Source organism: Rhea pennata, chromosome 13 (genome assembly GCF_028389875.1).
Source record: "Rhea pennata isolate bPtePen1 chromosome 13, bPtePen1.pri, whole genome shotgun sequence".
Classification (NCBI taxonomy): domain Eukaryota; kingdom Metazoa; phylum Chordata; class Aves; order Rheiformes; family Rheidae; genus Rhea; species Rhea pennata.
The window spans coordinates 22,382,337-22,404,492 of record NC_084675.1 but is presented as its reverse complement, the minus strand read 5'-3'; the positions used below and the strand labels follow the sequence as shown (position 1 = coordinate 22,404,492).

The window sequence follows — 22,156 nt, the reverse complement described above, 5'->3', positions numbered from 1 at the left end:
GGGCCGCGTCGCGGCCAAGCGCGGCGGCGGCGGGACAGCCCCGGCCGGCCGCGCCGGTGTCACCTCCAGCAGAAAGGCGGCGGGAGCGCGGCGCTAATCTTGGCGCTGGGGCAGCGCGGGGGGCTTTTCGCCCGGTATAAATAGCGGCCGGTGCCTGCAGGCTGCTATATATTGCGCGCGCCGGGCTATTTGCAGCTCTGCCGGGCTAAATGCGGCCTCGCACCTGTCCCGGCGGCCGGGGGGAAAGAATCCGCAGCGCCAAAATAACCCGCATGTTTTCCCCTCGCCTCCTGCCCATGGAAAAAGCTTATAAATATCCGGGAGGGGGGTGAGAAAGGGATGGGACAGGACGGGATGGGACGGGACAGGACAGGATGGGATCAGATGGGACAGGACACGATGGGGCGGGATGGGACGGGGCGGGATGGGACGGGGCGGGATGGGACAAGATGGGATGGAACAGGACGGGATGGGATGGAATGGGACGGGATGGGACAGGACGGGATGGGACGGGACAGGACAGGATGGGATCAGATGGGACAGGACACGATGGGATGGGATGGGATGGGATGGGATGGGATGGGACAGGACGGGTCGGGATGGGATGGGATCGGATAGGACAGGACGGGATGGGATAGAACAGGACGGGATGGGATGGAACGGGACGGGATGGGACAGGACGGGATGGGACGGGACAGGACGGGATGGGATCGGACGGGACAGGACACGATGGGATGGGATGGGATGGGATGGGACAGGACGGGTCGGGATGGGATGGGATCGGATAGGACAGGACGGGATGGGATGGGATGGGACAGGACGGGACAGGATGGGACAGGTTGGGATGGGACGGGACGGCATGGGATGGGATGAAATGGAATGGGACTAGACAGGATGGGATGGGATGAGATGGGATGGGGCAAGATGGGACAGGGCAGGAAGAGACAGGATGCAACAGGATGAGATGGGATGGGACAGAATGGGATGGGATGAGATGGGATGGGATGGGACAGGACAGGATGGGACAGGGTGGGACAGGATGGGACAGAATGGGATGGGATGAGATGGGATGGGATGGGATGGGATGGGACAGGATGGGACAGGACAGGATGGGATGGGAAGGGAAGGGACAGGATGGGATGAGATGGGATGGAGTGAGATGGGCCAGGATGGGCTGGGATGAGAGGGGACAAGAGGGGACAAGAGGGGCTGGGGTGGGCTGGGCAGGGTGCCTGTGCCCCACGGATAGCGCCGCTGCCCCACGCGCAGCCCGCGGTGCCCCCACGGCTGTTCCCGGCAGTCCGGGCGGGCTGTGTGCGACGCCGGGGCCAGGCACCCCCCCCCCCCGCATGGAGAGAGGCGGAATATTTTCCACTACGAGTGGCCGGTGCATAAAAATACCCCAGGGGCGCGTGCCACCGCTGGGGTGCGGGGTGTCCCGGGCCGGGGAAGCCCTGGAGTGGGAGCACTGGGCGCTGGGAGCACTGGGGGCACTAGGAGCACTGGGTACTTGGTACCAGGAGCACGGGGCACTGGGTAGTGGGAGTATTGGGGGGCATTACGGGCACTGAAGGCATTGGGAACACTGGTACCGGGAGCACTGGGTACTGGGGGCACTGGGTATTGGGAGCACTGGGGGCACTATGGGCACTGGAGGCATTGGGAACGTTGGTACCGGAAGCACTGGAGGCACTGGAGGTGTGGCACTAGTCACTGGGTACTTGGTGTACTGGGAATACTGGGAGCACTGGGTTGCAGGAGCAGTGAGGGTGTTGGAGATACTGGGGGCACTGGGGGCTTTGGGAACACTGGGAACTAGGCGCACTGGAGGCACTGGGAGCACTGGGTAATGAGAGCACTGGGTACTGGGTGCACTGGAGGCATTAGGAGCACTGGGTACTGGAAGCCCTGGGTACTGGGAGCACTGGAGGCCTTGGGAGCCCTGGGCACTGGGGGCGCTGGGACCACCGTGGCGGACTCACGCCGCCTCCCCTCTCCCCCACACGTCTCTATGGTGTCATGGCGAGCAGGAGCGGCGCATGCGCAGAGCTCCGCTCCAGGCACCAACATGGCGCCGCGCGCCGCTCCGCCTCGCTCCCTCCCCGCTGCGCCCGGCCCGAAACCCCCCGGGGCGGGGCGGGGCGGGGGGGCAAGCGGGGGCGGCCCTGGCGTTCCGGGGGGCGTGGCCAGCGCCGTGGTCTGATCGAGGCTATTGGGCGCCCGGAACCGGCCGCCCTGGCGCCAGCCAATGGGGCGGCGGCAGCTGGCTACAATGTTGCGCGGCGCGGACACGTGGGTGGGCCGGGGTCTGTCCCGACGGCGCGCGGGGCTCGGATCCCGCGTGGGGCGCCGGGTCCCGCGTGGGGCCAAGCGGAGCACTCGCCCGGCGACCTGGGTCGGGGCTGCCCCTGTAGGGCTCGGATCCTGCCCGGGAGCTGCGTGCGCGGCCGCGGCGCCACCATGTCCGAGGAGAAGGCTCTCACCGTGGTCACCTGCACGGCCCCTGTCAACATCGCTGTCATCAAGTACTGTGAGTGCCCGGGCGTCCCCGCCGGCCCGTGGGCTGGGGCAGAGCTGCCCGCAGGGCCCTGGGCACGGCGGGGCTCAGCCCGCGGCGGGGGGGGGGGAGGCGCACCTCGCTGTGGGGTGATGCAGAAGACAGCCCTGGGGTTGATGCTGCCCCAAAGTGATGAGACTCCAGGGCTTCCCCCTTCCCTAAATCCATGCTCCTCCCGGCCTGGGACCCCTGAGGACACCCCCTGGGCTGCCACCGGGATGGGGGTGAGTGCAGCAGGAGCAAAACCCACTGCCGTCGTGCCCCCCTGCATGGGGTCTGCCCAACCCCAAAGACGCCAGCTTGCACCAGCCTTCACGCTGGCAGGAGCCGTGCCGAGCCGTGCCGTGCTGTGCCACGGCCCGGATCAGCCTGGAGCAGGAGGGCGTGAGCAGGGCAGGCCGGTGCGGAGACCCCCGGGGTCTGGCGGCCGGCCGCACTGCCCCCACGCGCACCCCACCTGCGTGGCTCTTCCAGGGGGCAAGCGGGACAGCGACCTGATCCTGCCCATCAACTCCTCCCTGAGCGTGACGCTGCACCAGGACCAGGTTGGTGCGGGGAAGGGGGAGCCGGGGCCTTGCACCGAGTGGGGATCGCCCATCGCGGGCCGCCGCTGGGTGCGGGAGCTCGCGTGGGAGCAGGGAATAAAACAGGACCGTCTTTGTTCCTGGGGACAGTCGGTCCTCGGAAAACGGTGCTTGTTTTTCTGCCGGCGCTGGGTGCAGCTGGCTGGGTGGCAGCTTCGGGTGGTGGAGCCGCCCAGAGCTGCGGGCAGCTGTGGGATCTTGGAGCTTCGCCCCCGTTTTGCCTCCGTCTCCCGGCCTTTCTGCCTTCCCCGCCTCGCCCGTGGGTGCATGACGCCGCGCTGCGGCCAGGCGACCCCGTGTTTGCAGGACAGGCCCCTTGCGCCCGTGGGGAGCTGCAGGACCCCTCCACGCAGGTGCTCAGCTCTGTCCTCTCCTGGCCAGCTGAAGACCACCACCACCGTTGCCATCAGCAGGGACTTCAAGGAGGACCGGCTGTGGCTGAACGGCGAGGAGGCTGATGTGGGGCATCCCCGGCTGCAGTCCTGCCTGCGGGAAGGTGAGACTCCTCCTGCGCCTCAGTTTCCCCGGGGGAAGGGGGCAGAGCATGTGCCACGGTGGGAGCGGTGGTGCATGCCGCGGCGGCGCGCCAGCCCCCCTCCCGTCTCGCCCCGTTCCCGCTGCCTAAAACCGACCCCCCCCCTTCGGCTGCGTCTGTCCCCTCGCAGTGCGACGCCTGGCCCGGAAGCGCCGCGGCGGCGGCGAGGAGGAGGACGCGGCCCCGCTCAGCCTGACCTACAAGATCCACATCGCCACGGAGAACAACTTCCCCACGGCGGCCGGCCTGGCGTCGTCGGCGGCCGGCTACGCCTGCCTGGGTGAGCGGGCGGCGGGGCGGCGGGGACGCGGGGCGGCGGGGACGCGGGGCGGCCGGGGCTGACGCGTGGCCCTGCCCCGCAGTGTTCGCCCTGGCTCGGCTCTACGGCGTGGAGGGCGAGCTCTCCGAGGTGGCGCGGCAGGGCTCGGGCAGCGCCTGCCGCAGCATGTTCGGCGGCTTCGTGCAGTGGCACAAGGGCGAGCGGCCGGACGGGAAGGACAGCGTGGCGCAGCAGGTGGCCCCCGAGACCCACTGGCCGGAGCTGAGGATCCTCGTGCTGGTGGTGAGGGGCACGGGGACGGGGCGGCGGGGTGTGTGTGGGGGGCACGAGGCCCCCAGCCCCGTCCCACCGCCTCCCCCCGCGTGCCAGGTCAGCGCCGACAAGAAGCAGGTGGGCAGCACCGCGGGGATGCAGACCAGCGTGGACACCAGCCCCTTGCTGAAGGTACGGTGCTGGGGCGCCGGGGCCCGTCCTGCCCCGCGGGCCGCCCGCTGCGTCCCGGCCACGCCGTGGGCTGGGGTCACGGGTCCTGTGGGTGGTATTTTTTTTTGTTTTTCCTTCTGAGTGGGGTGTGCTGGCGTGGGTGAGGGCGCTGCCCAGGGCCCGGGGGGGCTGTGGGGCTCAGCATTGCTCCTCGGGCTCTGCAGCGCCCTTGGCAGTGGCAATGGCCCCAAAAAGGAGGCTGGGTGGGGGGGAGGAGGAGGAGGAGGAGGAGGAGGGCTGGGAAGGGCGCGGGTGACGCCGGCCCGCGTGCCGCCGCAGCACCGCGCGGAGGCCCTGGTGCCGGAGCGCATCGCCCGCATGGCGCGGCACATCCGCGAGCGCGACTTGGAGGGCTTCGGCCAGCTCACCATGCGCGACAGCAACCAGTTCCACGCCACCTGCCTCGACACCTTCCCCCCCATCTTCTACCTCAACGACGTCTCGCGCCGCATCATCGCCCTGGTCCACCGCTACAACACCCACCACGGCCGCACCAAGGTACCAGCAGCCGGCACCGGGGGGGCCGGGAGGGGGGTTGGGGGGGTGCCCGGCCCCACCGGCGCCCCCCGCCCCCCCCCCTCGCCCCTCTTGCAGGTGGCCTACACTTTTGACGCCGGCCCCAATGCCGTGATCTTCGCGCTGGCCGACACCGTGGCGGAGTTCGTGGAGGTGGTGAGACGCAGCTTCCCTCCGGCGCCCAACGGGGACCAGTGAGTGCTCCTGGGGGAGAGCTGGGGGGCTGGGCCGGCCGGGCTGCGCCGCGGCTGGGGGTGCACGAGCCCTGCCTGCCGTGGGTGCCCCCCCCGGCCGCGTGGGGCTGAGCGCTGGGCCGTGCCGGCAGGTTCCTGCAAGGGCTGCCGGTCGGCTCGGCCTCGCCGGCGGAGGAGCTGCTCTCGGCCGTGGTCTCGGAGCCGGTGCCGGGGGCCGTTCGGTACATCCTGCACACCAAGGTGCGTGGGGCCGGGGCCACGTGGGGCTGGGGCACGTGGGGGGGCTGCTCTGCCCGGCCTCTGCTCTCAGGGGTCCCAGCCCCACCGGTGTTAGCAGGGTCCCCGACCTCAGGGCTGTGCAAGGTCCCCGTCCCCGGTGCTGCAGATCTCTGTCCTTGGGGGTGCACGGAGGTCCCCGTCCCCGGTGCTGCAGGACCCTGTCCCCATCCTTGGTAGTGTTTGTAGAGTCCTCGTCCCCGGGGGTGAGCGGGGTCCCCATGGGTGTTTGCAGGGTCCCCGTCCCCGGTGGGGCAGGACCACGTCCCCCTCCCCAGCAGTGTTTGCAGCGCTTGCCCTGGCTCCCCCCTGACGCCTCTCCTGTGCGCCCCCAGCCCGGCCCCGGCCCCCAGCTCCTGGACGACCCCAGCCAGCACCTCCTGGGGCCAGACGGGCTGCCCCGAGGCAGCGCCTGAGCCCCCCGCCGCCGTGGGGCCGCGCTCCTGGTGACGCTGCGAGGGACGGCTGCGACGCGCGGCGGTTTGGGGGGTCCGGGGGGGGGGCAGCAGGGTCTGGCCCTGCCCTAGCCCCTCCAGGGAGACGGGGCAAGGACCGACTCGGGCTGTGCCCCCGTGGGGCTGCCCCACGGGTTTGGTGCCCTGCGTCCTGGCCCGGGGCAAAGCCGTGGCGAGGCAGGGGCTGCCCCCCCCCCCCGGGCCCTGGTTTTTACTCTTTTGTAAACAAATAGAGTTTTTTTCCCAGCTGCAGCGGTGTCTTGGGGTGCGTAAACTCTGCGTGCGCTGGGGCAGAGATGCGAGTGGGGTGCGGGGTTGCTCCTGCCCCCCTCCCCAAGGGCCCCCCCCAGCATGCCCCTCCGTGGGGCCGAACCCCCCCCCCGCCCCATGTCCCTCCCTGGGGCCGAACCGCCACCGAACCGCCCTCCACAGCCCCGTTCTCTCCCCTCCCCCCCGCCCCCTGTCCCTCCGTGGGGCCGAACTGCCCCCCACGGCCCCCTTTCCCCCCCCCCCCCGCCCCATGTCCTTCTGTGGGGCCGAACCGCCCCCCACGGCCCCGTTCTCCTCCCCCCTCCCCGCCGCATGTTCCCCCGTGGGGCCGAACCGCCCCCCACGGCCCCGTTCTCTTCCTCTCCCCCCCCCCCGCCCCTTCTCCCTCCGTGGGGCCGAACCGCCCCCCACGGCCCCGTTCTCTTTCTCTCCCCCCCCGCCCCCTCTCCCTCCGTGGGGCCGAACCTACCCCCACGGCCCCGTTCTCCCCTCCCCGCCCCCTCTCCCTCCGTGGGGCCGAACCGCCCCCCACGGCCCCGTTCTCTTCCTCTCCCCCCCGCCCCCTCTCCCTCCGTGGGGCCGAATCGCCCCCCACGGCCTCGTTCTCTTTCTCTCCCCCCCCGCCCCCTCTCCCTCCGTGGGGCCGAACCTACCCCCACGGCCCCCTTCTCCCCTCCCCGCCCCCTGTCCCTCCGTGGGGCCGAACCGCTCCCCACGGCTCCGTCCCCTCTGCTACTCCGTGGGAGGGTCCCGAGGAAGGGGCGTGGCCTGCGCGAAGGGGGCGTGTCCGTGGGCGGGGGGTCGCGGGGGGCGGGGCGGGGCGGGGCAGCCGCTCGGCTACATTGTAGCGCGCTGCTTCCGCCGCGGCCGAGCCGGGCCGGGCCGAGCCGAGCCGAGCCATGGGGCAGATCGAGTGGGCCATGTGGGCTAACGAGCAGGCGCTGGCGGCCGGGCTCAGTGAGTGTGCGGGGCCGGGGCCGGGCTGGGCGGGCGGCCCCGGCGCGGGGAGGGGGCTCGGGGGCCCCCTGCCCACCCGCCCACCCGCGCCGGGGCTCGCAGGGGCCGTGGGCGCTCGGCGCTTCCCCGCTGGAGCCCGCCGTGGGCGCGCCGGGGCCCGGCCTTCCCCGCCGTCGGGTCACTGCCGGAGCGTGGCTCCTTCCTCCTTAGCGGCCGGAATTTCATCCCGTGCAGAAGTAATTTCATCCCTCTGAGCCGCCGCTGCCCTCTGCTTTGGGGGGGGGGGGGGGGGGGGACACAGGTCACCTCCTGGGAGCCCGAAGGGCGGGCGGTGGGACGGACGGGCCACCGCGGCCGGGGGCTGGGGGAAGCGGCCCGGCGTTTGCTCCCCGCTCCCTGGCCGGCCGGTGCCTTCCTCGTCAGTGCCCAGCTCCGTCCTGGCAGCAGCCCTGCCCAGGAAGCGGCGCCCCGCTCGGGCTGGGCCACTGTCACCATCCGGCCCTCGCCCTCCGGCCGCGCCGGCCACCCGGGGGTGCTGGGTCCCCTGGGGCTGGCGGGGTTTCCCGGGGCGGTGCAAGCAGGAGGGGTGGTGCTGCCCGGGAAAGTCCCATCCAGGCCGGAGATTAGCAGGGCTGGAGCCTCCTCTTCCTCCTCTCCCTGGGCGTCGGGTCCCTGCGAGGCAGCCGGGACGTGCGCGGCCCGACACCTCCCCCGGAGCAATTCCTCTCCGGCGGTCTGGGGGGGGGGGTGCCTGGCCTGGCCCACCCTGCTGTCCTGTGTCCCCGCAGTCATGCTGACCGGCGGGATCGTGGCCGTGGCGGGGCAGTTCAAGGGCTGGTATTACGCGGCGTACGGCATGTATCCTTTCGGAGACGATGCTGAGGACCAGCCGGGCTGGTTTGCAGGGGAGTGGGACAGAGATGGGGGGCTGGAGCACCACGACCAGCACTTACTTTCGTTTTCTTTTCTCAAGTTCCTCTTCTTTACACATTTTTTTTCCCAAACCACCATTTTCTTACCCCAAACAGCCCTTTTCCTGCAGGCCTTTAATCCCCACCCTGAAACAGCACCATGACCTTCACGTTTCTGCAAAACTTCCCTGGGAGGGTGGGGGCGATGGCCCCATCACTGGAGGATGATGGAGGGCCGGTCGCCTGTCCCCTGGCCCTGCATTGCCCTGTCCCTGGCTTGTGCAGCAGATAACGTCCCTCTCCAGCCTCCCTTCTCCTTTTTCCGGGGGTGGTGGTGGTGTCCCAGGGAATAATCCTGGCACGCTGACCCTGAGCATCCTTTTCCTTGACACCCACTCCCGCCCAGCGCGGCAGGCGTCTTCGTCTGCCTGCTCGAATACCCCAGGAGCAAGCGGAAAAAGGGCTCCACCATGGAGAGGTGGTAAGTGCTGCCCCCAACCCAGCCCAGGGAATTTGGGGTCGTGGCGAAAGGACCCCATGGGGGGAATCCCCCCCCCCATGAGGGGCACAACACCGGAGGGGGCAGGGTCGAGAGGATGGCACGGAGATGGCTGGAAGCAGCCTCTTCCAGGCTTTCCGATCTGGGGAGCTTGCCAGCAGGGGCCGGATCCTGCAGGCAGGCTCCTTGGGGTGCTGGTATCGCTGGGGGTGCAGGGGGGCAGCTACGAGGGAGCACGGGGATGGGGCGATGTGAGAGCAGGGTGCTGGGGGGTCCCTCGGTGCTGGGGGCCAGCCCAAACCCCTCCGTGTGCCTCCGCCTTCCCACGCAGCGGCCAGAAGTACATGACAGCTGTGGTGAAGGTGTTCGGGCCCCTCACGAGGAATTACTACGTCCGGGCCGTCCTGCACGCCGCGTAAGTGGGGCGAGGGCCGAGCACGGGGCTGGGGCGGCGGGAGCAGCCCCGCTGAGCGCCGCGTCTGCCCGCGCAGGCTGGCCGTCCCCGCCGGCTTCCTCCTCTCCACCATCCTGGGCACCGTCTGCCTGGGCATCGCGAGCGGCATCTACTTGCTGGTGAGTGCCGGGCTGGTAGTGGCCTGCCAGCAACCTCCTCCGTCCGTCTGTCTGTCCGGGCCGGCATCCGCCAGCCGTCCCAGCCCCCCCCCAAGCTCCCTTTTCCTGGCTGGGTCTCTGCGGGGCGGTCGGGGGGAGCAGAAGCCAGCCCGGCCGGACGCCCGGGCTCGGTGCCGCCCCTCCGGCTCTCCCCGCCTGGTGCTAAGGAGTCGCTTTGGGGGGGTTTGCTGGGCCGAGGGGGGTCGGGGGGCTTGGTGGGGCTGCGGGCCCCTCTCCTCACGAACCCGGCGGCTTTGCAGGCGGCGGTGCGCGGGGAGGAGTGGCGGCCCATCGAGCACAAGCCCCAGGAGCGGCTGCACGTGGGCGACACCATCAAGCAGCCGCCCACGAACCCGCCGCCCCGGCCCCCCGCCGACGCGCGCAAGAAGCTGCCGGCGGAAGCGGGGAGCCAGGTGAACCCCATCCCCGTCGAGGCCGAGTGAGGCCGCGCCGGCTGCGCCGCTCCCCTGCCTCCAAGGCTGTCGGGGTGCCCCCAGCACCCCTGAGCCCCCCGAGAGCGCCCTGCTCCCCTGGGGTCCCCAAGCTCGCCAGGGGCGGCAGCCCTGGGGGCCGGGTGGGCCGGGCCGGGGGGAGCACGCAGCTCTGCTCGCTGCACTGCCTCTCGTGGTTTTTTATCGCCTCCTTTTGTGGTTGCTGTTGCAATAAAACGAATGAACTCCCGGCCCCGCGTCCGGCTTGGCTCTGCCCAGGCTGCGGGGCAGGAGCGCGACAGCGCTCGGCCGCTGGGACGGGATGGGATGGGATGGCACGGGACGACACGGGACTCCCGGGGTTATTTCTCTGTGCACAATATTCCCCTCTTGCCTTTTAAGACTAATCGCGGGTCTCAAACTGTACGCACGTCCCTTGGCAGATGCCTGCGAACTCACCTCTCTGCAGACCTTGGGCCTTTGTAGGGGCGAGGGGCTTTTGCCGGGCCGCAGCCGAACGAGAGCGCTGCTAGGGCCGCCCTGGGCTTTGCATCGGGGGGCTGCCCGGGGCGCTGGGCCGGGGCGGGGGGGGTTAACGGCAGGCAGCGGGATTTGGGGCACGTCCCTGGCAGCAGCAGGCTGCACAGGGCCGTCCCCTCGCGTCAGGCAGCGCCGGCCCCGGAGCGGCCGCGTTGCTCTGCCGCCGTCGCGGTGGCCGGGGGGTCCCGCACGGCTCTTGCACAGCCGCGTCCCCCGCGCTGCCGTTATCAGCTCCGTCCGACGGCCGCAGGAAGCGACGCTGGGGCGTAACGCGAATTGCGATACAGCCCGATCGTAACAGCCCGTGGTTTCCTAACGTGACCCAGGCTTTCCTGGCTCGCTGCTGCTGTTAGAGCTTCAGCCGCTCCTGCTGTTTGCCGCGAGCCAGGTCCCCCGCGTGTCGCAGCATCGCTCCCCAGCGGCAAAGCCCGCGGGCGCCCGTGCTGCCTGCGCCGGGGACCACCCGGCCCACGCGCGGGGACCGAGACACCGCTGCGTTGGTGCTGTTTCCCTGGATTAGTTTGGTCTTTTCTCCCACCTCCCCCTCGGCTCTTAATGTCACCCCTCAGCCGTGGCATCGGGGCAGCAGGGGCCCCGGACTGGGTGGTTGTGGGAGGGGGATGTCCTGCGGCACCCGTGGGTGCTGGTGGGGCAGCGGAGCCGGTCCCGGCAGCTGGCACTGGGCCCGTGGGACGTGGGTGCAAGGCCGGGGCGGGGGGGGCAGAGCCGTGGGAAAGGTGTGGGTGGCGGGGTGCTGCTGGTGCCCCGGAGTCAGCAGCAGGGCCGGGCCCCGCCTGGGTGCGGGGGTGTCAGAGGGCATTCCCCCCCCCCCCCCACCATGGGGTGCATCGTCTGCCCCCCGCTATCCACCTCGCCTGCCCCCCCCCCCCGCAGGTCCTTTACCCGCCGCGCCAGGTCTGAGCGCACGCAGCGGGCGACACGGGCGTCGGGGCGTCAGGCTTTATTTGCACGGTGCCCTGCGTGGAGCCAGGGCAGCATTAAATAGCATGTACAGGGCACGATAAATAGCATTGCGGGGCAATAAATAACCAGCAAGTGACCAGGGAGCACGTGCAGGGCCTGGCTGCTGGCGCCTTGGGGGGGGGGGGGGGTGACGCTGCACCCCGGAGCTGGAGCTGTGGCTCTTGCAGGGGATCAGCAATAAATATATGTTAAAAAAAAAAAAAAAAAAAAAAAAAAAAGGGGGGAGGACACCGAACAGGCCTTGCGCAGCCCCCCTGGGGCAGGGCTCATAAATAATTCATAAATTAAAAAAATATATATCTATATCAAGGTGCTGGGCCAAGGGAGCTAGGCGGGTGCTTTAAAACAAGCACGGCGGGGTGCTGAGACACGGGCTGGGCTCAGCGCCAGGTGCGGGGCAGCACGCAGGTGCAGCCCACGGGCACCTTGATGTAGTCCACGGCGAAGGTGAAGAGGCCGGCGCCGGCGGGGCGCGGGCAGGGCTGCCGCCGCAGCACCATCATGGTCTGGTGGATGGCCACCGAGTTGAGCGACGTCGTCTCCCGGCCCGTCTTCACGTCCACGCAGCCCCGGCACAGGCACTCGGCGAAGGCCAGCTTCCGCGGGTACCGGTTCTCGTCCTCATCGATGCTGCAGGCCGGGGGGGGGGGGGGGCATAAGCACAGTGCCCCCCCCCCCCCCCAAAAAAAAAAAAAAAAAACTACCCCCTCCACCTGGGTGGCAGTAATGCTGCTGTGTATCAGCTGCAATACTGCCAGGTACCAGCCACAATACTGCCGGGTACCAACCGCGACGCTGCTGAGTACTAACTACAATGCTGCCGGGTACCAGTCGTGATGCTGCCAAGTACCAGCCGTGCTGCTGCCGAGTATCAGCTGCAATGCTGCTGGGTACCAGCCACAATATTGCTGGGTACCAGCCGTGATACTGTCAAGTACCAGCTGCAATACTGCTGGGTACCAACCGCGACGCTGCTGAGTGCCAGCTACAATGTGGCTGGGTACCAACCGCGACGCTGCTGAGTGCCAGCTACAATGTGGCTGGGTACCAGCCGCGATGCTGCCAGGTACCAGCTGCGATGCTGCCGCTCGTGCGCCTGGCCCCATTCCCCAGGAGCAGGGCAAACCCTTGTAGGGCAGATGCCTGCCGGGCCCTGCAGCGGGGCAGCACTGAGCTCACTCACCGGTAGCGCCACGGCGAGATGGAGCGCTCGTTGGGCTCGCTGCGGAGGCCGGCGTGGAGCTGCAGCGTGGGGCAGGCATGCTCATGGTGCCGGCGCTGCCGGCGCTGCCGTGGCTCCTGCTGCAGGCGCTCCAGCTGCGGCACCAGCTGCACCGGCACATAGCGGTCCCAGCGCAGGCGGCGGCTGAGGAGGTGCGCGGGGGCCTCGGCGTCCTGCAGCTCGCCGGCGCTGTAGCAGTGCACGTGCGGGGGGCCGCCCGGGCGCCGCAGCCCGAGGCACAGCCACACGGCGCCCAGCAGCGCCAGGGCACGGAGCCAGCCCTGCCGCAAGAGGGGAGCTGAGCGGGCCCCTCGCCGCAGGGACGTGGGACCACCCCCATCCCAGTGCAGGGGCCCACTGCAGCGAGTGTGCAGACCCCCCCCCCCGCCCCAAACTGGCGTGCAGAGCACCAGTGCGCATATGCACACACACATACGCAGAGCAGCAGCCTGTGTGCACACACGGACCCACACGCACATGCAGGACCTGCACAGGTGCACAGACCGCCCCCCTCCCCCCAAGAGCACTGGCACACGTTCATGCACGCGCACGCGCGCACGCACACACACGCACGTGTGCTTAAAATGCACAGCCGCACCAGAGCCATGCACATGCACAGAGCTACCAGCACACATGCATGCACACACACGCACACACACTTACACAACTAGCTGGTCTGTCCCCGCTGACATAGGTATGGACACACGCAGTGCAAGTGCACACGCATGCACATGCACCCCCCCCCCCCCCACACAGCCCCCCACCCCATGGCGCTGAGACCGGGCGTTACCATGAGCTTGCAGGTGAGCGAGCGAGCGCGCGGCGGCCCGGCGAGCTGCTGCCTGCGGCTGCCCCGGGGGTGCGGGCGGCCGAGTGGCAGCGCTGCTGCCACCGCCTGTATATATAGGGCTGGCCCAGGTGATGTACACACACCTGGAAACTCCAGCTCCCGGCTCCCTTCCTCCTCCCCGCGCGGGGCCCGGTGCACTTCCTTCTTGCCCCGGCGCGCCCGAGCCCTGCTCCCGGGGCACGGAAAGTGCCTCCCGCCGGCCCCGGCGCAGGCGATGGCTCGGGCTCGGGGCACCCCAGGGCGGGTGGCTTGTCGGGGTGGTGCCCCGCGTGTGCTGCCTCGGCCAGGGCAGAGCCACGGCCCCCTCAGAGGGGAAACCGAGGCAGGGAAGGGCTCCTGGGGCAGAGCGGCTGGGCCGGGCGCGGAGCGAGGGGCACGCGGAGAGCGGCACGGTGGCGCGGGCTCGCTCGGCCACCACCGGCCTGCCCGGCACCCTGGGAGCCGGCCCTCCAGCTCTGTCGTTCGCGCCCGGCGCTGGCAGCAGCGGGGAAGGAGAGGGATCCCCAGTGGTGATGGGGACGGTCCCCGCTCCCCGAGCCGTCTCCTCCGGCCCAGCCCTGGCCCCCTTGCGTAAGCCCGGCGGCGATAGCACTGCCACATTCCTGGGGTAGCCGCGCTCCAGGCTTGCAGCAAGGCCAAGAAATCTCAAGTTGGGCAATCCTGGCACTGGCCAAAGGACAACGTCTCCGTCTGCATCGCCCCCAGCCAAGGGCAGCGCCGGGGCTGTGGACAGAGGGGAGCAGGCACCCTGCTACCTCCCACTCCTTGCCCAGCTTGGCGGGGGCTGCGGCAGGGTGAGCGCCCCCGGCCCGCGCTGACGGAGACCCTCAGTCAGGCTGAAGGCACTGAGCAGAGCAGAGCAGAGGGCGCAGCAGGACGTGGCAATAGGGACCCGGGGCTGAACAACGTCTTCCCGGCTCCAGCAGCCCGTGCTGCATCGCTGCTGCAAGCGCTCGGCTCCGGCCACAGCGGCACGGCGGGGCTCGGCCACAGCCCGGCCCGCGGGACTCGCAGAGCTCCTCTCCTCGCATCCCACCACTCGCGGAGCCTGCGGAGAGCCGGGCGCACGGTCCAGCATCTCCTGCTGCCTCTGGCACTCAGCTGCGACTTTCCTGGGTGCCGCAAAGGTGCAGCACAAGCTGGGGGGTGAAGGCTGCGGGAGGACGAGGCCCCAGCCCCACGGGAAGCCGGGCTCCACTGCCAGCCCCGGCAGTGCTGCCAGCTCCACGCGGCTGCGGGTGCTGCTGCGTGAGGGTGGCTGCCGAGCTGGCAGCACAGCAGCAAAACCCACTAACACAGCCCAAAGACAGACCAGAGGACAGGCCCCCAGAGACCGGGGGGAGGGAGGGAGGGAGGATGGAGCCCTGGAGAGAACAGAAGAGAGGGGAAGGAACTGGTTATCAAAATACTTTATTTCAGGGAGATCCCTCAAAAAAGGAAAAAAAAAAAAACAAAGAAAAAAGAACCCTCCTTGTTAGACAGACATCCCGACAATACCTTCAGGGTTCCTTTTAAATCAACTAAAGCAATCTGATGCTTAAAATAAAAGACAGGTCATTTTCCCAATCGGACTTTAGTCAAGAATATATATATATTTGTTTTGTTCCTGGGGGGGAGGGCAGGGAGAGAAGGTGATGTTGCCAGTAGTTCACAGCAGTTTTCGGTTCTCTCATTACACAGTATATAGAACTGCATTGCTGAAGACACTCAACACACAGCAGGGCTAACTAGAAGAATACAACTCAAGGCTAGCAAAGAGGAGAGGGCAGAGAGAGAAAGAGAAAGTAGCGAGAATATCCAACAGGGCTGGAGTCCTCTGTGCATAATTTACATGGAAAACACGGTGGTGGCCTCCGTCCTAGTGCCAGCTCGGGCTGCCGTGCACATCTGGCAGAGCGGAGGGACTAGACGCTCTCACCCCGTGGCGGGGGCAGCCAGAACGAGTCGTTGTGGTTGTGTGTTCTCAGCTGACAAACTTTAATTTTTTTTTTTGTTTTTTTTTTTAAAAAGAATCGCAGCCAAAATAAGACAGAACTGCAAAATCCCAAAGTGGCCGCTTTTACACTATTTATAAAAACATGAACAGTCACTAACGGGGCAGAGCGGCGCTCCGCGCACGGCCCCCTATACTTTCCCAGGAATTTTGGCCCGTTTGCGAGCAATGGCGTCTTCCACTGCTTTGAGCTGCTTCAGGAGCTCCTCCCGTCGCGACAGCGTGCTAGACTTGCCCGCCTTGGTGCCCGTGGGGCCTGGCTCGGATGCTTTGCCTGGTACACTTGTGACTTTGCTGGAGCTCTTGGACTGAGGTGACAGCTGGCGTTTCCTGGCAGGGAGAGAAAGGCATAAGGTGGTAAGAGGGGTATTCGTGGCACTGCGTAGTCTGCTCCGAAATAGTACAAATGTGATGGAAGGAAAACCAGTCAGGGCCTGCTCTGGAAGAAAGCACTACTCTTAAGTGTTGGTGGAAGAGAACAGGTTTGAGACGCGAGGCTTTAGGTTCCTAAATCAGCTGAAATGGTAGAGGATCAGCGGCCTCGGAGGAATCCTGAAATTCAAACTCAGCACCGCAGCGTCTAGGAGCACAGGCCCCCAAGGCTGCGCCAACTTGCTGCTGTTGTGAGCAGCCTGCAGAGGAGCGCACGTGCAAGGGAGCTCACAGACACGAAGTGAACATCCCAAACACCAAGAGGGGAGAGGAGCGCGCGGTGTCACAGTTGAGCACAAGACAGGCTTGCAGGCTCCTCCTGGCCTCGGTTCTCAAGGGACCCTGCCCTGCAGCCGGGTGCCTGCCACAACTATTCGGTTTTGCAGTACAAATCTCGCTGGCGTTTGCGAGGAGCCCTGTGAACAGCCCACCCCACAGTCCCCTTCTGCTCCCGTGACACACTGCTGCAGGAGCAAAGGCTCCCGCGAGGGCAGGCTCGCCTTCCGTGCGCCCTGCAGCTCCTCCTGCCCCTCGTCACTGTCCCCTCCTCGGGAGGGAGAGGAGGACAGGACCAGCAAGCAGAGTGGTGTCCCACGCCTGCTGCCTCGTGACCTGCCTGCTGGGTTTCGTAGTCCTGCTAGCTTGGCAGGGCAGAGGGCTACGCGCAGCTTTCAGCAAAGGCATGGTCTGAGCCTCAGCTGGCTCCTTCTAACGGCTTGAACCACATGGACCCATCTGGGGAAGCCCAGGCAGCTGCCACCATCAACGTGCTGGCAGATGTCAGGGCAGGAGTCACTGTCTCCTGTTAACATTGCTTGCAGCCTTCTGTGCTGCACTTGACAGATGTGGCACTGTGCCAGTATGAACCAAAGCCCCAAAGAGTTCAAAACAGGACACAGATCTACAGCTTGGCTGCCCTAGAGAACCCTGTTGCTTCCTCAACCGCCCAGTCCCTGAGCACAGGGTGTGTCCAACCCGACAGGCGACACAGCCAACCCAAACACCAATAGGCAGAAGAGGGTCAAGAACCAGGGATGCAGTCAAAAACACAAATCTGGAAAGGCTGAGGTTCCTCTTCAGCACTAGAAAATAGGACCTCAGGGCCAGAGGAAGGATGGGGCTGTGGCAGCTGGGGCTAGACTTTGATTTGGGAAGACTGACACACAGGAACTGAGATTTGCTCATGCCCCAGGCTGGAGAGAGGGGATGACACTAGTCAGGTGCCTGACTAGTCACGTGCCGGCCGGCCAAGGAAGGCAGAGGTGCAGGATGGGGCTGCATTTGTTGGCTGGCCATGGGCAAGGAAGATAGAGGATAGATGTTAATGTAGAAGAAATGTAGAACGTTAATGTAGAAGGTGGTCCACAACCCTTTAGCCAATGGGCCCCGAGCAGAGCCCAGGCCAAGCCCCTGGAGCCACACATCCAGTTCTGTGATGGGCATTCCCAGTGCTAGCAACAGGTGCAAGATGTCAACAAACTGGACATGGGAGGACATCTGTCATGAGAGAGGACAGACAGGCAACAAGCCAGGAATAGTCACCATTTAATCTCATCCAGGGGCCATATTTTAACATTTAACAGCAGTAAACCGATTGGCTTAATGTATACCAGAGCATACAAAGAAGAATTGGGCACCAAACCAGAGGCCAAGAGTAGCTTGGCAGGAGGGATGTGGATGAAGGTGTTGTAGTTTCCTCCTCATCAGCACTAAAATGTGATAGCAGGAGGCAGAGGCACCGTATCTAACCCAGCTGGCACCTTTTGCTGGGACTGACCTCAAGAAAACTCCCAGGCTCCTGCTCTTTTCTGAGAGGGAGGAGTCTACCTGGTGGCTTCCTCATGGGCTGAGCTGAACCCCTGAGCGCCTGTGGCTCCTGTCCAAGGAGCTTCATGTCTTTGCTCTCTGTGCCTCCATGGCAACTGGAAACTCTAAGGTCAGAGCCTTAAAGCTTCCCCAAGAGAAGCTGAACCACTGCACAAGCAGGGAAATGCGATCCAACAGAAATGATTCATGCATGCCAGAGATGCACCAGGAACTCCCACCTTCTCCATGTGAGCCCCACTTCACCTAGATGAAGTTTGAGGAGACCACAAGCAGGACGTTTTTCTCTGCAGTGCTGTTAGTTTAGAGAGATCAGGTCCCGCTGAGACAAATCATGGCTTTGGTCCACAAGCCAGGAGAGCTAGCAGCAACTGACCTGTCTGTCTGAGCAGGAGATGGTTTCGGGTTCTGGCCTCTCTGTCGTTCTTGCTTGGGTGAAGAGAGTCTCCCAGTCGCTTTCCTGTCACGAGAGCCTATCGGGAAAATAAAGGTGAGATATCTTTCCCACCACAAAGGTGCGGTGTGCCACCCTGCCCACCGTACTGCTTCCGCACTTTAAGGGTGGTATCTTGAGACCAGTCAGATCATGCCAGTGGAAGGCCAAGTCTAGCAGCAGCCAGAAAAGACTCCTACTTATCTTCAGAGACGAGGGGTAAAAAAAAGCTAGTCAAGACTGTGCCACATAGTCGACTACACAAAATGGCACCTGCAGGAAGCTGTAACAGCCCTCTCCTTACACTCTGATTTCTGAAACAAGGCTTGACTACTGTACTCTTAGGTTGTTCTTTGCTTGCAAACCTTTGGGGCAGGGTCTTTCCTTGCAGACCATGTCAGCGCTCCATTATTCCTAGGAGGATAACCCAGTTTGTGGACGATGGGCACAGAAACACCCAAGCAGGCTCTGTGCTCGCCAGCAAAGAGGGTGTATTAGCTTAAGCAGTGCTATATGAGCACAACTCTGCTACTTTAGGAGCCAGCTGAGGCCAATCCACAGGCAGCATCACTGTATTTGCTGAACACGGACTGAACTGACACAGTGTGCCAGAATGGGGCTGCCCCATCACAGCTATGTGGACCAAGAAGTGGAGGAAAGCCAGCTGGGTTCCTGTAACAGCATAATCCAGGTTTTGCTACAATGAGTTTCCCAACAATTGTTATCCCAGAGCATGCAGAAGCAACTCTGCCTGGAAGGCAGCCTGTATGCCTACAGGGCTGCGCACGAGCCCTGAGGACTAGCAGAGCAGCACAACCTGCTGCGCTGTACCGCGACAGTACATTCCAGTGGCTGCTGACCTCACTTCCATCGGCACTCTGGAGAGAAAGAGTGCCCAGTTTCTTGGGGCATCAGTCACCTGCCTCCAGTGTTCGCTAAGGCAGCTCTCTCTGCTCCAGATGACTGATAGCACGAGAAAAACCAAGGCTGCAGACACTGCAGATTTTACCACAGTGAAGTTATAGAACACGGAACTGAGACTCAAGGCACAAACACGGATGAGGTTTGCACTAGTGATACCTGAGCACAGGCTGCCTATCAGACTGTGCCTTGAGTTTAGTCCTAACTCAGCCAAAGTCACTTGTCATTACAAACTTAGGCTGAGTAACCTTCAGGGCTTATGTCTCATTTGCCATTGCTTAAAAATATGTTTTATAGTATATTATTTGTTGTTTCTACATATCTATATCAATAAATCAGACCAGTTTGCTACACTGGCCCATTCACTTGTCTGCAGCTCAGCAGTAGCTGTGAACTAGATCCTAGTGAACTTCAACCTCACCCAGTCCCTTTCCAAGCTGCCTTTGCAGTAGTAAAACGCAACCGGGCTATTAGCACAGAATTTTCTTCTGGCTAGCAACCAGAGTCAACAAGATACACCTACAGCTGAGACATCAGGGAAAACATCATGTGTCAATGCCGGCTTGTGCGACACAAACAGAAGCACCTCTGTTTATGACTCCTCTCTTTGCTTTTCAGCAGTGCTAGCAAAGGTTGGAGTACTGCAGTTTTAGGTCCCTCTTGAAGCATTGTGCTAGCTTGGTTTTCTGAGGGACTAACACTGCTGCTGAGGCTTCAGAGAACACTTGGAAAGCCTGTGTCTTTCCAAACATAGGAGGCAGACCGGACTGTGTCACACAAGTGGGGAAATCATCTCATTTCACAGGATGGGTGATCTAGCCAATTACTGCATCCCTCCTGGGGCCTTGGCAGCCTGTGCTCCCTATCTAAGCAGTGCCACAAGCCCTTCTATCAAGAGACAAAAATCCCTTATGATTCCTAGAACTACAAGCTAGAAAACACAGGAGATACAGGAAGGAAAATCCCTACAAATTCAACAGCCATATTCAGTGAGTGATAGTATTAGAGAACAGCAAGTCTTCACGTGACAGATGGATGCATACCGCAGCAGCAATGAGCACACTGCACCTTCAAAGCAAGGGCTTCTGTTTTCACAGCTAAGTTACGCAGGCATAGCGGAGCCAAGGCACTCGCAAAGTGCACCACAAAACAGCTAGACAAAGTCAGGTTTGGCCTGCCCAGGGCTGACCTCACCTCACTTACTTCACAAACTGAAATGTCTCACCTCCACCACGTTTCTACAGCACGACGGCTACTATGCACGTGCTGTCCTGCAGCAGTCATACACCTGCCTTCAGGTTACTGAAGGCAGCAGGTTTTGGAAGGACACATGCCTGCAATTAACCTCTCCAGCAAGTGGACTCTTGCAGCAGAGATTTTTTGCAGGACATTTGTCACCCCAAGCGGGGTGCTCGAGGGTTGCCTCTAGTGGCAGCAGTAGGAACCCAGCTATGCCAGACAGCCCAGAGCAGAATCCCTCCGAAGACTGATGTCTCACCTCTGTCAGGTGACAGGTTAACCCGCTTGGCTGGAGGAGAGGTCGGCCTGTCTTTGTCTGCTGGCTCGTATCTCTTCCTGCTTCCTTTGTCAGCTGCCTAAAATGGAATTAAACAGACAATGGAGCTGAACAGCCATCTCCTTGCAGGGAGGAAGGACAGAAGCAAGTGGATACACCTCCTGGGACGAGGCCAGGGATGTGCTCGCTCACTAACATAAGCATGTTCCCTATTAAAGTGCATGCCAGTCCCAGTCATCACTGGGACCATTTAACTCCCTACCACTGTAAGCAAATGGCAACATCCTCTGCAGCTAGAATACATTCTGGAGCTAACACTGTACACTGTTTCATGGGGTATTTTCATAACAACCAGAAAAGGGAAAACAGAAGCATTTTTGCAGTCTTTTCCAACAGCACCAAGGATAGCAAATGTCAACAAGGCATGTGTAGTCATGCTTTCTTCCAGGATCCTACCATGCCTGTTAGAAGTTGTGTGTAATTGCCTACTCCTCCCCACAGAGGCACCCAACATGCTTCACAAATTTGATAAAGGCACCTCACGTCACAGGACAGGGAAGTAGGGAAAACTGCGACCTCAAACTGCACAGGGGAATTTAGGCTGACAAAAGAAAAAACATTAACACTTCAAAAACAGGAACCTAACCACGTGACTGGAGCCAACACCCTGCTCCAGCACAAAACCCCACAAGGCCAAACTCTTTCACATGATCTGGATTGCATCTCAGCTGAAGGCACCAAACTAGGGCATCAGGCTCGATCATAACTGCCAGGGAAAGAGCCAGGCTTTTGGCAGAAAGTGCAGTGAGGTGAGGCAATCGCCACTTTTACCTCCTGCCTCATTTAATGACTTGCCAGCAGTTCACTCCAGAGTGGGCTAGTGGGAGGACAGTTCATTTGGAAGCGTGTGGAAAACATACTTTCAGTAGGCAAGGCCCAAGCAAACGTGGGAGAACCCGTGGTGGGATGTGCTGTGCATGCCTTCACCTCAGTGCTCTGGCTGCAGCCTTCGAGAAACCAGGTAACAGCCCTTGAAGCTGCAGGAGGAATGTGCCCCAGGGGAGCCGCCAACACAGTCCCAAATCAAGTCACCACAGGGTGTGGGCTGCCAGACAGGTTCTGTCGGCCACATTTCCAATCCCAGCTGCAGACCAAGCCAACTGAGCTCATCCCAACAACATGGAGCCTGGAGCTCCCCTTCTACCAGCCCAGAGCCCAGGTACTGGTCCTGTCCACTCTTCTGACCCATACACACAGAGGAAATCATACTCCATCCCACCTCTCACCTTATTCAAGAGTGTCAGTTTGATCTCTTTATGAGCACTGAAGCCTCCTTGCTGAGACTGGGGGGCTGAAGGCTGCTGGGTCTGGAGAAGCTGCTGTGATTTGCTCCCCTGGGTGGGCTTGGTTGATTTCAGGAGCTGAGCAGACACATCCCGTTTCCGCTTTTCCTCCTTAGCACTATCTTCTTTTTTCGACTTTCCTGTTGAAACCAGAATGAAGACATCAGTGACCTGCAGTTAGTTCCTTTTACCAGCCCTCCCTGCGCAGGGCAGGCCAAGAGCATGCTTCAGGGACTGAAAAAGCCCACACCAGTTAGCATAGCATGTGGCCCCAAGATTAAAAGACCCAGTAAACCAGAATTTTCACAGAGAGAATGCCTAACATAGAAGATGAGGAACAAAAGACTCTTGCCTCCATCATTACTGCTATGGGCTACAAAGAACAGAGGAAGAGCAACACGATACTGGAGTTGTCCAGAAAATTTAGCATCATCTAAAAAGGGTGAAAGAAAACAAGGTAAAAGAGGGAGCACCAAGTAAGACCCTTGTGCAAGAAAAGGCATCTTTCCAGCACAGACATGGATGAAAGGATGCAAAG

The 22,156-nt window shown here is 63.3% G+C and overlaps 4 protein-coding genes across 14 annotated transcripts in view; 2 read left to right on the top strand and 2 right to left on the bottom strand.

The window, feature by feature from the left end:
- Positions 1–2,285: 2,285 nt before the first annotated feature.
- MVD (mevalonate diphosphate decarboxylase) lies at positions 2,286–6,125 on the top strand. 2 transcript variants are annotated; one of them, XM_062586386.1, is made up of 10 exons: positions 2,286–2,530; positions 3,032–3,102; positions 3,523–3,637; positions 3,807–3,956; positions 4,039–4,238; positions 4,326–4,400; positions 4,719–4,937; positions 5,034–5,149; positions 5,281–5,389; positions 5,761–6,125. In XM_062586386.1, the coding sequence occupies exons 1-10, from the start codon at positions 2,461–2,463 to the stop codon at positions 5,839–5,841; spliced, it is 1,206 nt and encodes a 401-aa protein (XP_062442370.1). In that variant the 5' UTR covers positions 2,286–2,460; the 3' UTR covers positions 5,842–6,125. The 2 variants fall into 2 exon arrangements, with proteins under 2 accessions (XP_062442370.1, XP_062442369.1); XM_062586385.1 differs by lacking the exon at positions 2,286–2,530 and having other exon boundaries at positions 2,548–3,102.
- An 854-nt stretch (positions 6,126–6,979) lies between these two features.
- LOC134146150 (cytochrome b-245 light chain) lies at positions 6,980–9,810 on the top strand. 2 transcript variants are annotated; one of them, XM_062586371.1, is made up of 6 exons: positions 6,980–7,107; positions 7,896–7,965; positions 8,425–8,499; positions 8,849–8,932; positions 9,009–9,090; positions 9,390–9,810. In XM_062586371.1, exons 1-6 carry the CDS (start codon positions 7,050–7,052, stop codon positions 9,570–9,572), a joined length of 552 nt encoding a protein of 183 aa, XP_062442355.1. In that variant the 5' UTR covers positions 6,980–7,049; the 3' UTR covers positions 9,573–9,810. The 2 variants fall into 2 exon arrangements, with proteins under 2 accessions (XP_062442355.1, XP_062442356.1); XM_062586372.1 differs by lacking the exon at positions 9,009–9,090.
- A 1,654-nt stretch (positions 9,811–11,464) lies between these two features.
- On the bottom strand, positions 11,465–12,847 carry IL17C (interleukin 17C). The gene is made up of 3 exons (XM_062586864.1): positions 12,842–12,847; positions 12,268–12,587; positions 11,465–11,714 (listed from the first exon to the last, which is right to left on the bottom strand). Exons 1-3 carry the CDS (start codon positions 12,845–12,847, stop codon positions 11,465–11,467), a joined length of 576 nt encoding a protein of 191 aa, XP_062442848.1.
- Positions 12,848–14,550: 1,703 nt separating this feature from the next.
- ZC3H18 (zinc finger CCCH-type containing 18) overlaps positions 14,551–22,156 on the bottom strand; it is a 50,986-nt gene continuing 43,380 nt past the window's right edge. For all 9 annotated transcript variants that reach the window (XM_062586589.1, XM_062586594.1, XM_062586596.1 and 6 more), the window contains 4 exons: positions 21,562–21,758; positions 20,258–20,354; positions 17,782–17,878; positions 14,551–15,479 (listed from right to left, as the gene is read on the bottom strand). In XM_062586589.1, coding sequence (XP_062442573.1) covers positions 15,281–15,479; positions 17,782–17,878; positions 20,258–20,354; positions 21,562–21,758 — 590 coding nt within the window. In that variant the 3' untranslated portion in view covers positions 14,551–15,280. The remainder of the gene's footprint in view (positions 15,480–17,781; positions 17,879–20,257; positions 20,355–21,561; positions 21,759–22,156) is intronic.

Bases quoted from the DNA above. Each gene is read 5' to 3' on its own strand.
- IL17C (XM_062586864.1), bottom strand. The intron at 11,715-12,267 runs GTGAGTGAGCTC...CCCGGCCTGCAG, and splicing joins ATCTCGCCGTGGCGCTACCG to CATCGATGAGGACGAGAACC.
- LOC134146150 (XM_062586371.1), top strand. From the start codon at position 7,050: ATGGGGCAGATCGAGTGGGCCATGTGGGCTAACGAGCAGGCGCTGGCG. The intron at 7,108-7,895 runs GTGAGTGTGCGG...GTGTCCCCGCAG, and splicing joins GGCGCTGGCGGCCGGGCTCA to TCATGCTGACCGGCGGGATC. The intron at 7,966-8,424 runs GTATCCTTTCGG...ACTCCCGCCCAG, and splicing joins TATTACGCGGCGTACGGCAT to CGCGGCAGGCGTCTTCGTCT.
- MVD (XM_062586385.1), top strand. From the start codon at position 2,650: ATGCAGAAGACAGCCCTGGGGTTGATGCTGCCCCAAAGTGATGAGACT. The intron at 4,239-4,325 runs GTGAGGGGCACG...CCCGCGTGCCAG, and splicing joins TGAGGATCCTCGTGCTGGTG to GTCAGCGCCGACAAGAAGCA. The intron at 4,401-4,718 runs GTACGGTGCTGG...GTGCCGCCGCAG, and splicing joins ACACCAGCCCCTTGCTGAAG to CACCGCGCGGAGGCCCTGGT.